Source organism: Gastrolobium bilobum, unplaced genomic scaffold (genome assembly GCF_033153095.1).
Source record: "Gastrolobium bilobum isolate Gb01-03AN ecotype WA unplaced genomic scaffold, APGP_CSIRO_Gbil_v1 utg16198, whole genome shotgun sequence".
NCBI lineage: Eukaryota > Viridiplantae > Streptophyta > Magnoliopsida > Fabales > Fabaceae > Gastrolobium > Gastrolobium bilobum.
In genome coordinates this window covers 18856-31492 of record NW_026897479.1, presented here as the reverse complement: position 1 = coordinate 31492, position 12637 = coordinate 18856, and the positions used below count along the sequence as shown (strand labels likewise).

The following is a 12637-nucleotide window of genomic DNA, read 5'->3' as shown; positions in this document are numbered from 1 at the left end:
AGGACTCCATATTCATCGATCATCTTTAGGGTGATATTAACATCGTGTCATACAAAAAATTGAATATAGAAAAGCAATAACATAGCACAGACCGAAAGAGAAAGGCACCAATACGATTTAACATTGTGCACAATATAACTCAAAATTATAGAGGATAACAATCCCATATGAGAACATGATAACAAAGTTATTCGATTACTCAAATCTCAGCTTCTTCTCCTTTCCCCTAGTAGGTGGAGATTAATGCTTAGATTCTTAGAATGTGTATAAACAGGTTCCATCATCACTTCTTGCAGTTGGGTCGAAGTTGGAGGCATTTGGATCAGTACAACCTCCAGGAACGGGAATATTTACTTGCTGTGCTGCTTGGCCTGCACAGAAAATGTTACAATAAATAATTTTAGACCTAGTTTTATTTGATTCAAATATACTTTTTGAGTTTAATTTTGATATAGTGTCATCATTCAATTATGTTATGTCAAATCATTGAAAGAGTTTGATGAGGGCAAGGCAATACATGATTAACTGGAACAAATTTAAATGTATATATTATTTATTTGAAGTTGGCTAAATTAAATTTAATCTAGATGCTATGAAGGCCTCAAGATAAAGGATCTAACCATAGAAAGTTCCTCTGTTAATGGAATCTTGGTTAGCATCACCAAGAGCAGCCTCGCTCATATACTTGTCTGCCAGTTGGACTCTCTTCACATTCTCTTGTTCTTGGACAAGCATGTTACCATACTCCAAGAGCTTACTCAAAGTCATCTTGGGCTGATCAAAGGTTGGAGGTCCTTCCTTTGAGTTCACAAGCCTCTTCCCAATGCCATCAACACCAATACCAGAAATCCACTTCCTCACTTCATCATCGTAGACTCTGGCCCTGAGTGCACCAAAGAAATCTGCAATGACACATGGCATATCATTACTCTTATTGTTCTACTTCTAGTTCTTTTCTCAAGCAACTAAATCCCACTTAAAATTTCTCAGTTGTATACGGCAAAGTTTTGTACTTCCTTTGAAATCTCAACTGGGTTTAGCAGGGAACTTACCAATGGATTGGCCAGGGAAAGTATCAACAAGCTTCACAATGTCCTCATCAGCCACATTGTCACAGCGGAAAATTCCCTTGCAGACACCAACTCGGTCATCCCTTGTAGGTGCCCAGTAGAACTTCTCCATACGCCCATCACGGATGAGAGGAGCATACAATGTTGAGAAATCATTACCAGTGACAATGATGGGCACACGTGGGTTCTCTTCCTTGTTGTACATACCAGGGAGCTGAACATTTGTGGGGTTATCAGCAATGTTCATGAGGGTGGCATTCACCATCTGGTTGTTGACAGTGTATTGTGTGGTTCCACCCATACGACCAGCTCCTGCATCAAGATCATTGATGAAGAGTGCACACATCTTTCCCTTCCTGATTATATCAGCAGCTTCACGGTATCTTTGCCTGATCAGTTTTGCTGGCTCTCCTGCATTTCCACTTTCCAGCTCTCCGGCACTCATCATGATTGGGCTGTAATTACAACATCATAGTGACACATACATCAATTGTTGAGTGCTAACTGCTAGGTACTAAGTTCTAATGCATAGAAGAGACTTTCAATCCCAACATTGATTGCTACTAAATATAACTGATGCGTTCTGTAGTAGTACAGTTCATTTAGTAGGGGTTAGTATTAGTTTAGCAATAACTCACTTGATTCCCATCTTAGCAAAGACAAGTTCGCATTGGAAAGATTTTCCTTGACCTTTGCCTCCCCAGATACCAAGAATGAGAGGAACCTGTAAAAATAATGAAAAATGTTAAATGTGTCTCCCTATTTTATAAAAGTCTTAGGATAGTATTTGTGGAGAATCATATGTCTAATTACATGCCTTGATGTTGGGCAGGGACATGAAGTTCTTGGTGATGTGAACAACAAGCTTGTCCATAAAAGCAGGAGCAATGTAAAAACCGTCCATGTTGTTGTCCAAGTTGTACCTGAAATACCATCATAATTAATGACCAGCTTTAGATCATAAGTGACTTCATGTTTTCAACTCATGACAAGAAAAAGGATAAGCAAACACTATAAAGTGTAGAATTCCAAAGTATCTCTCACTCACTGTCTAAGTCCAGTGCTAAGGTACTCATAAGAGCTCATGACTGCGTAGTGAGTTCCAGTTTGCTGTGGAGCTTGGAAAAGGGAATCAACCATACCCTTCCCCCTTGTGATGTCTTGCTGGTCATCTGAAATATCGTATGCCAGACCCTTCCATCTGTCCTTATCGGTCTGCTGGCCCTCATCAATCTCTGCAGCAACAATTTTGAAACTTCCAGAGGAAACCTTGGTGTTGGGGAGCCTTGAGGTAACCTTCTTCAAGCAGCTCCCAAAGAAGGTTGAACTGGGAACTAGAGCTACAGCGCCAGAGCTATTCAAGCTCAGCTGCAATATCACAGTAGCTACTCTTTCACACTATTCAAACCATCTTTAAAAGTTCACTCACTCACTTGTCACAGGCTTCCAATTTCCAAATATGTTTTTATCATGCCTCAAGTAGGAAGTAAATTACTACTCATGGTGATTTAGTGTCAATATAAATTAGGAGGAGTGAAAAATTAAGGATAGTTTCTTTCTTTTTTATAATTCTCTCTCTTGAATTTTATTTTACTCATAGTTTTACAAGTGTACCAAACTCATAGCTAACCTTACTGGCACCAAAAAAAAAATAAAAAAATACTTGCTACAATATCAGATAAGAAGAACTTAAACTTAAATTCTTAGCTAGGTGTGTTCTATTACACATTTTTTAGACATTTAAATCAATATTTGACGCATATAAAAAAAAACTTCCAAAGAAAAGTGCATTTACAACACAATTCTAGAATTTTACACATAGTAAATGATGCTTGAAATGGTCATGATACACTATATTCACGTATGAATTACTTAAGAGAGATTAAGGAAAGGAATAATTAATTAAAGTGTAACAAAAGTAGGAAAAGCATCTTACTGGAGTTCCGTTAACTGCTCCAACAGTGGAGATTGAGGCAGCCATGGCAGTGTTGTACTCGGAGTTGTAGAGAAGGAGAGGTACTGCAAGCAAATTCAGAGCATATACTTTGAGGCCAGCAGATATAAGCACATGAAGAACTTATAGTAAGAGGCTCATTTGTGTGTACAGAAATTCATATCCTCAAGATTAGTTGGAGAATCCTTAACATCCACACAATGAAGATTACATGCCTTCCACGTGGCAACAATATAATGCCTGTAAGGTCTAAGCCCCAAGAGACATAGATCTTGAGGTTGGCATGAAAGACTTTTCCTGCTCCATCAGTTATAAGGAAATTTTATCACCACACAAAGCTAGTAGCACTTATCTCATCTGGTTCAAGCATTGTCTACTGTCTGTTTCACTAGAAGAAAACAAGTGCTTATCAACAGTATTAATATTTCTAATGGTTAATTAATTACACAAAAAATCTGAAATTTAATTTTTAGCACATTTTACTACTGACCCACAAAAGCAACTTATGTTGAAAAAAAATGGGCATATGAAAAAAATTTAGTTTTCAAGAAATTATGTTGAAAAATGGGTCATGCAATATAATTGTATAGAAACGGGAGTTTTGGTGATTGAGATGATTTACAAAGGGAATTGACACCCAACACTTCTGATTCAAAGGGTAGGGACCAATGGCCCCAAAGATGCACACAAGCTGCTTTATCCGCTGCCATTAATTAATGCCTCTCCGGCTCTCCCTGTCTCGGTTACGTGCTGCATGTCTTTGTGAGCTTGAAGGAAATTCGGAACTTTAGTGAGTTTCTCCATTCTTATGCTTCTAAATAAACCAAAAATATTAAAAAAAAAAATCATAAGTTCTGAAATGGAAATGGCGATGATTCTTACACACGTTCATCAAGATTTTACATTAGAACCACCACAAATTGAATTTCATAAAAGTAAGTCTAAAGCATATATTTTTCAAGTTCTTGATGAAACTGAATCTTAACCGTCTCCGCTATTTCACACTTTCTTTGGTTCCACTAAACATATAAAATATTTTTTCCACACTCACATAAATTGTGAAGAGAAGATAATAAGATTTTTTCACTTTTTATGTAAGCATGCCAAATAAATATTTTCTACAATAAAAATAAAAATGTTAAATCCATATAAGTTATTTCGGCTTTTCCCTAACAAAGAGATATCATTATTTATCTATAGTGTTATGTTATTTTTACATATTCGTCACAGGTGCGTTTTTAATTAACTATAAATCTGATTTGTACCTAACAAATAACATCAATATTTAAATCACAAATAGTAGGGGTAATTGAGTTAAATAATTGATCAATAAATAGTAATACATAAAGAAAAATAATAATCTCATGTTACATGAAATTATCTTATGCTTTAGATACAAATTAAATATGGGACTCATTTTAAATTTTTTTTCTCTCCCTTATTCTCTTCCATGTGTGTAGGAAATAGTTTTTCTCATGAGAAAAACAATCCCCATATGTAAAACCAATGAATTTAGAAGAGATTGGTATAAGGAGTTCCTTATACCAATCTCTTTTAAAGTGTAATTTATAAAGTTGTAGTCAAGTATAAGTGATTAATTTTGATGCACATAAAGTGAGAACTCAACAAAGAATTTAAGTAACTACTTAATGGGTTAATTAAAAAAAATTTGGTCTCAATCAAATTTATGGCCAGTAAATATGATTATATTTTCAAGAAATTTGATGTATTTTAAAAGCCTGATTGATTTGATTTAATTATTAAGTTTTCCTATATAATTTTTTGAATATTAGGGCTAATTTAATTTTAATTTTTTTTATTCTAAGTATGTTTAATGCTGATTAATTCATACATAATTATTTTTTTTAATTATTATTTTTTAAATGTTGAATGCTGATTGGATTGTACACAATTAATTTTAAATATTTTATTTTTTAAATATATCTAATTTTGATTATTTTCTGAGTGGTTTATATAAAAAAAATAATTGAGAACACCTACCATAGAGTATTGAATTTTCTATTATTTTAATAATTTATTTGAGATGTCAATTTTTATTCTGTTTAATCATTTTTTCTCACCTTTTTTAAAATCATTTTTTCGTTTTCTTTGAGCTCCATATTTTGAACTTTTAAAGCATGGTAATATTCATTGCATATATATTACATTTTTTTTAATGAGCTTAAACCTATGCAATATTTGATAAGTACTGAACGTTTTTCCGAGATACATATTAAGAATAGTTAGATAGATAAGAATAGTTAGATAGAAACAAAAATAAAAAATTATGGCTATATACTTTGTGTGTTTGTGCTTTTCATATCATATGTTAATTTGTTGTGTTCTTCAGTTATATTCTTCTTCCTATATTATAACTGTGTATATATTTTGTTAGTTGCTAGCATTAGGATTTTGGGCTACGGCAATGCATTTCTATTTGTAGTGATTTTTTTATTTATTTTTTATACTGACCCTAATTATTTCTCTAAGATGAATTGGCTCCCGAATATTTCCACAACTATTTGAGTCGACATGAGCCTAATCTTGAGTGGGGGCTTAATCACAATTAAAGCGCACTTCTCGTTTTTCTCCAAAGATGTATTTGGTGAGAATCAAACTCAAGTTTTCTCCTACTCTACTGAGTCTACATTGGCAACTGAATTACATCTAATGATTTATTTTTTAGATTTTTATTATAAGAGCATAGTTATATTTACAAATTTTTTATTTAAAAACTATACTATATATTACGTGTAGTACATACTACTTGAGCATATAATACCCGTAGTACTTAGTGTAGTTTGTAGACAATTTTTTTTTTAAGTATAACCTACTCCTTAATGAAAAATTTGTAAACGTAATGCATTTTATTATTAATTGGTATCTTCTTTTAACAATAAGTGCATTAGACATTTATTTTTATATAATTTAACTTTTATTTATATGTTTATTATTTTAAAATTAATTATTATCTCAAATTTTGACTAATCATATTTCCTTTATTATCTAGTCAAATTTTATTTTCAACTCCTCTATTTTGTCCCCTGTACTATACATGTGACTTTAAATACATTTATCTTCCATTTAATTTTGCTTTTTCATATTTTTTATCATCGTCGCAGATAATATTTTAGACCCACCTAAAAAGTTAATTTATGTTTGGATCTAACATACTGGTATAATTAATGAAAAATACTACTAAAAATATATACAGAAGTATAAATGGAAGATGGGTCACTTAGTTAATCTTCCGCTCATAACAGTATAACATGGATTTAAAATCCAGAGATCTCCCTTTGTAGCGATCTATTGTCTTTTTATAACTCTTTTTAAGCTGAATGATGATTTGACCTGATATTGAACTATATATTTATATATAGGGATAAGATTCGTTTATAAATTTTTTTTGCAAATTACACTAAGTACGACTGGTCGTACACTGCATGATTAAAGTATGACCGGTTGTACTTAATGTAATTTGTAAACAAAAAAGTTTGTAAATATAACATGTCTCTTATATATATATATATATATATATATATATATATATATATATATATATATATATAGGTAGGATCATTTGACACCAGTGTCAAATTTGAAGTTTGACACCTCATCTGAGAGTCGTTAGATCAAAAAAAATCAACGGCGCCACATGCTTACAAATCAGAGTCGTTGATAGTTTTTCCCTATATATATATATGACAAAATATATAGGAAGGATCCGTTTACAAACTTTTTTGTTGAGTTTTTACAAATTACACTATTTTCTTCCGGAAAAACATAGTGAAATTAGTGTTCTTCTGGGAGAAGATAGTATAATTTGTAAGAATTTATAAACAAAAAAGTTTGTAAATATAATCTGTCCCAAAATATAATACAGTTTAAAGTGAACTCAGTTATTAAAGTTGGAGACGGCATTAGCTAATTTGTGTTTTTAAATCAAAAAAATGTTTAAAAAATTTATGATAATTAACTAAATTTTTTAATGAAGAAAAAATCAAAAAAAAAAATATTTTAATATTTTTTTATAAAATAGAAATTAAAATTTATTAAAAATTTCTAAAAGAATATATCATTGATGTATATATATTTTTCAAAACTAAAACTAAAACTACGAAAAAACAAAGGGAAAAAAATATTTAATGTTATTTTAGATGATTTTATCTAATTTTCACCAAAACGACGTTGTTTTGGGGTTAAAAAATTATAATGATAAAGACTATTATAACTCTAACATAAATTAAAATTATAAATATATCATGATTTTTGCCTCAAAATGGCGTCGTTACGGGTGAACATTAGACAAAGTTATATAAAGTAACTTTAGAAAAAACGAATCCTAAAATAAAACAAAAAAGTTTAAAAAAAAAAAAGTAGAACACTTAACACTAGGGGTGTGAATAAGCTAGACTAGGTTTTGACTTAAATAGGCTAAGTCTGTGTAAAAAATCTTAGGCTTTACCTGGCCTATTAGCCAGTGTAGGCCCAATTTACAAGTTTGGTTTGACCTACATATAGAAAATAAAAGTCTTGGCCTGTGTCTGTTAGCCTGTTTGGACCTATTAAACTTTCAATAATTAAAAAAAATGTTTGCTTTTTCTAAAGTTACTTTAGATAACTTTATCTAATGTTCACCGAAACGACGTCGTTTTGGGACGGAAATCATGGTATTTTTGTAATTTTAATTTATTTCAGGGTTATAATAGTCTTTATCATTATAATTTTTTAATTTTTCAACCCAAAACGACGTTGTTTCGATGAACACTAGACAAAGTTGTCTAAAGTAACATCAGAAACTTTTTTCTCTTAAAAAAATAATTAAAATAATATTATTTTATTAATCAAAATTATTAAAATAATAATTTTATTTAAAATAAATAATATAATATAGGCTGATTTGTAGGCTCATAGGCCCAACATGTACAAAAAAAACATATAGCCTACTTTCTAAATAGATTTTTTTAAAAGCCTATGTCTATTCTATTTAATTATTTATAATAGGTTAAGTCTAACATAATATAGGCTAAGCCATAGAGTCCTGAAGCGGTGTAACCCATTTATACCCGTAGATACTTAATAGTACTGATTAACAAACTTGGCCCTTGGGCGGCGCGATGGATAAGGTATTTGATAATAAAATGACAACATTTTTGGATTCTTTCACAGCTAATATTTTATTTTAAACCCAACTATTATTATGGTCATATAATATTAAATCGGATTTAATGTTTCCGCTCAATCACCATCAAACCACCGATATGTGATTTTTTTTCAAAGTGTGCGTGTGTGTTTGACACATGATTAATTTTTCGAGACACACGGTTAATGCTCTAACACGTTTTTTGACACGTGGTCAACTTTTTTGACATGCGGTTAATGCTTCGACACGCATTCGATACGTTTTTTTTTTTTACTTCTTAATTTTATTTTATTAACTAAAAATAAAAAAAATAATTTATAAATTAATTTTTTTCTGTTATGAAATTTAAATGAAAAATTAACAAGGTACAAAAAATTATTTCTATTTATATTTATATTATGAAATTTGAATATTTGATTGGTTATATGACTTATTATAGGCTATTATACTTATATTATATATATTAAAAATATTATTTAATATCAAAAGGTGTCTCAGAGTGTTGAAATATTATATTTTTTAGAATTAATGTGTCGGCGTACCGTGTAGTGTCCCGTGTCAATATCGGTGCATCATAGTCTATCCCACTCACATTATAATGGGAAGAAAGAGAAAATATTAATAGGACTCACTCACATTCACTTTTATGTAAGTGCGGCAAGAGAAAAAAAATTTATAGGAAAAATAGAAATATTTTTTTCTATTATATGTTACTTTCTTATTTTTGATTTATTTTCCAGTTTATCAATGACCTAATTAATTCGATCAAGTCAAGCAGGGCCACAAAAGTAATAAAAATCTCCTTATTAAATACTTAAGACAGTTGCCTATTCAGAACTCTAATTCAAAACTGCTACTTAAGCATTAATAATCTCGATCTCAGTTGATCCATATACTCAAATGATTGGTTAAAATAATGCAATATCTTATGCACTCAGCGAATCCCATGTCAATAATAAAAGGGAGAATTTCCTCTCTCAAGGGAGATGTAAAATGTTAATTCAACTCAAAAATTTAAAATGTTAAGCAAATATTATATTAATAATTTTATATTATATTTTTTTAACGTTCTCTTGATACAAAATCCCTTTACAATGCTAAAATCATCAGTTATCAATTTAAACTTTTGAATTAAATCATTATAAAATAGAAACAATGATTATTTCTATTTTCTACTAGCAGTCTATTTAAATAAAGAAAAAATTTGAAAAAATTCAGACTGAAATTTAATAAATAAGGAAAAATAAAAATAAATATAGAAATTAAAACTCAAATTTTATTTAAATCTGATTTCTTATATTAATTTACATGGAGATTAGTGCATCAAACAGTATTCCTCACAATAAAGTATTATATGTTGGAAATAATCAAGTGTGAGTGAGTGGTGGTGAAGTAAGTTCCACATAGTCTAGACATAGACCAAGTGATGACTATATAAGTGCAAAAAGACCCATAAACCTATAGCCTTAAGGTTTTGGGTTAAAATGTGGTGTCGGCCCACTTATTGTGGTTTATCGCTTGGCCTAAGGATGTATTCCTTGCAATGTGTTTTGGGCTCCCCCATACCATTCCCAACAGTGGTATCAGAGCCAACGATTTGGGCCAAGTGTTTGGAAGGCCTCTGCAGAAGGCTAGTGTGACCCTAATATTTGAAGACAAAAAAAGACTTCCGCAGAAGTTGACCTTAGAGTAAGAATGATATTGGGCCTCACACTTGAGGGGAGGATGTTGGAAATAATCAAGTGTGAGTGAGTGGTGGTGAAGTAAGTTCCACATAGTCTAGACAATAGACCAAGTGATGACCCTAATATTCCTTGCAATGGGTTTTGGGCTCCCCCATACCATTCCCAACATTATATATATGGTTTTAGAAGAAAAAGTTTTTCTTCTTCAATAAAATTGTTTTGTAACCATCAAACTTATGTAGACTCCACTAACTATATATATATATATAGTGACCCAGCTTAATCTAATAGCTAAAAATCTCGAGAAGGAAGAAAAAGAATCAACCAAGAGTATATAAGAATTTTCATTCCATACCATGTTATTAGTTTTCCTGCAGAAGAACAAATATAAGTTATTAAACTTAAAATAATATCATTTTTACATTACAAAATAATGTAAAATAACAACACTTGTAGTTTTTATTCTATTTTATTTTTATGTTATAATTTCAACCATTTCATGTCTTAACCTATATTATAACCTGTATCCAATAGAATGGTCTCTCTCAAAACATGACGATGAATTAAATTTCATGGCTATTAAGAAAAGGATCAGAATGGAACTTGATATACAAGCTGGCAAGCTATAGAGAGCACTGCTCGAAGAGATAAGAATGATGATTGATGCATGATAGAGAAAGACACTTTCATCGTTAAACTCGAAAGCCCAAAGTTGTTCATCCACCAACTGATACCTCTCCCTTCAATTCCTCATGCAGGTCCATCGGTCAAAGACAAAAAAGCTCACTGTTTTGAAGTGACAGAAACCAGAAAGTCGTGTAAGTGTGAATGACATTGTCTCCCAACTCCTTCTATTGCACCTTTCTTGATTTCTTCGTTGTTACATCAATATCACAACCTTCTACTTAACGAGTTCAACACACCGCAACTGTGAGCTTGTATTATTAGCCTCTTTTCTTGGGTCTGAAAGAGTCAGAAATGAACACCAAAGGAATATATAACAACAGAGTGGGTTATTCTAACACATCTCGGACCATAGTTTAAGTGGCCAACAACTAAACCTGAATTATGGTGGGGATTAAAATATGTACACATAGAACAAGTGGCTAATAAATAAGACATTAAATTAGGCGAAATAAAGGACCATTAACAATATCAAGACAAAAAGCCGCAATGAGTCATGAACTCTATTGCTAAAAAAACTAGATTAGGTAAAGCATGCATTATAACTTAAACTCATAAACCGATTATAGTAATACTTTTTAACAAAGCCCAACAAATGATGATGATTGGGTATTCAATAACAGTTGCGTTAGGGAAGAAACATTATGAACAAAAGTTCCTTTTGAGGCACAAAAGAGGAAATTTTTTCCCTAATTGACAATGACAATGTAGGCCACAAAAGAGACCCAAAAGAACATAAAGTAAAATGAAGGGAGAATGTCTTTTGGACACATCAAAAACAAAAAGAACGTGACGCTCCCAGGTGATGGCTATAAAGCGTTCGAATCTCAAGCTCTCCTAGACAAAACTAGTACAAAGTCTTATACTAGTGAATAAAAACTTGGGACAATGACAGGGTTTGGCACTTCATGTGGAGCATGCAAGTTCCTAAGGAGAAAGTGCACGCGTGATTGTATATTTGCTCCTTACTTCTCCTATGACCAAGCTGCAACTCATTTTGCAGCAGTGCATAAAGTTTATGGTGCTAGTAACGTCTCCAGGCTATTATCACATCTTCCAATCCATAATAGAAGTGACGCTTCCATCACCATATCTTATGAAGCATTGGCTCGCATGCAGGATCCTATATATGGTTGTGTTGCTCATATCTACGCATTGCAGCAACAGGTTTCGATCCATGCTATGACCCCCACAACCTGCTATATTAATATCATACCATAAATATAGTTTAAGTAATTTTGTGTTGCATATGTATCTTGAACTTATTGCTGTGTGTAGGTTGCGAGCTTGCAAGAGGAGATTGGTATTCTTGGAGGTTTAATGGCAAATTCCACAGTTAGTGATGTAAATTCTGGCAGTGTCCAAGCACCGATGAACTCAAACAACGGAATACAGTATCTTTTGAAGCATGATGCTACAAGGGCACAGTATAATCAAAATCAATTGGCTAATTTTCTTTCACAAGAAGGAAGTGCCACAGTCTACCAAAGTTTCGACTCACTGAGGGATAATATAGAGCTTCCTAATAATGCACATGGACTAGAAGGGCCTTCATTTGGCAATTCTAACTCCAATCCGTTAGAGAAGTTCCTATCTGGAATTGACCAAGAGGTCTTCATGAACCATCCATGGTTCAAGCATAATGCAGACATAAAGAACTAGTAATATTAAAGCTGTGACTAGCTACACTTTGGCTTACCCCACCTAGTACAAGACGATTGCATGAGGATCAACTTTTGTGTGACATATATATAATTATATACGTAAGAGTGTAAGATTAATGTTACTCCCACAATTAAATAACAAATCAACAGACTGTAAATCCAGTTGTAAAGTTTTGAAACCAAAAATGATTGGTAGAATCATTACTTTATATCTAATTAAAGCAAGCAATTAATTTCTCTGTTTTTTTTTTTTAAACTTAGCTTATATATTAGGTAGGTCCCTGAGTTAAAAACGTTAACAGAAGCAAGTGGATTTTAACTGGACGTATCCTACTTAGCAGATAAATATGAAAACCACAGGCACGCAACTCTCTAGTTAATTTCAAAGTAGAAAGATAATTCAACTAACAAGTGGATTTTAATTGTCCTCGCATAAA

General features: G+C 31.8%; 2 protein-coding genes across 2 annotated transcripts; one reads left to right on the top strand and one right to left on the bottom strand.

Moving 5' to 3' along the window:
- Positions 1–59: 59 nt before the first annotated feature.
- LOC133307245 (ribulose bisphosphate carboxylase/oxygenase activase 2, chloroplastic-like) lies at positions 60–3164 on the bottom strand. The gene is made up of 7 exons (XM_061507723.1): positions 3007–3164; positions 2119–2438; positions 1888–1993; positions 1709–1794; positions 1053–1525; positions 621–902; positions 60–371 (listed from the first exon to the last, which is right to left on the bottom strand). The coding sequence occupies exons 1-7, from the start codon at positions 3049–3051 to the stop codon at positions 256–258; spliced, it is 1428 nt and encodes a 475-aa protein (XP_061363707.1). The 5' UTR covers positions 3052–3164; the 3' UTR covers positions 60–255.
- An 8260-nt stretch (positions 3165–11424) lies between these two features.
- LOC133307247 (LOB domain-containing protein 33-like) lies at positions 11425–12198 on the top strand. Its single transcript, XM_061507725.1, has 3 exons — positions 11425–11703; positions 11815–11942; positions 12009–12198. Exons 1-3 carry the CDS (start codon positions 11425–11427, stop codon positions 12196–12198), a joined length of 597 nt encoding a protein of 198 aa, XP_061363709.1.
- The last annotated feature ends 439 nt before the right edge of the window (positions 12199–12637 follow it).

Coding starts and splice junctions, on each gene's coding strand:
- LOC133307245 (XM_061507723.1), bottom strand. CDS start 3,051: ATGGCTGCCTCAATCTCCACTGTTGGAGCAGTTAACGGAACTCCA. Junction 2,439..3,006: donor GAGCAGTTAACGGAACTCCA/GTAAGATGCTTT, acceptor GTGATATTGCAG/CTGAGCTTGAATAGCTCTGG. Junction 1,795..1,887: donor TGTCCCTGCCCAACATCAAG/GCATGTAATTAG, acceptor TTATTTTTACAG/GTTCCTCTCATTCTTGGTAT.
- LOC133307247 (XM_061507725.1), top strand. CDS start 11,425: ATGACAGGGTTTGGCACTTCATGTGGAGCATGCAAGTTCCTAAGGAGA. Junction 11,704..11,814: donor TCTACGCATTGCAGCAACAG/GTTTCGATCCAT, acceptor TGCTGTGTGTAG/GTTGCGAGCTTGCAAGAGGA. Junction 11,943..12,008: donor GGAATACAGTATCTTTTGAA/GCATGATGCTAC, acceptor ACAAGAAGGAAG/TGCCACAGTCTACCAAAGTT.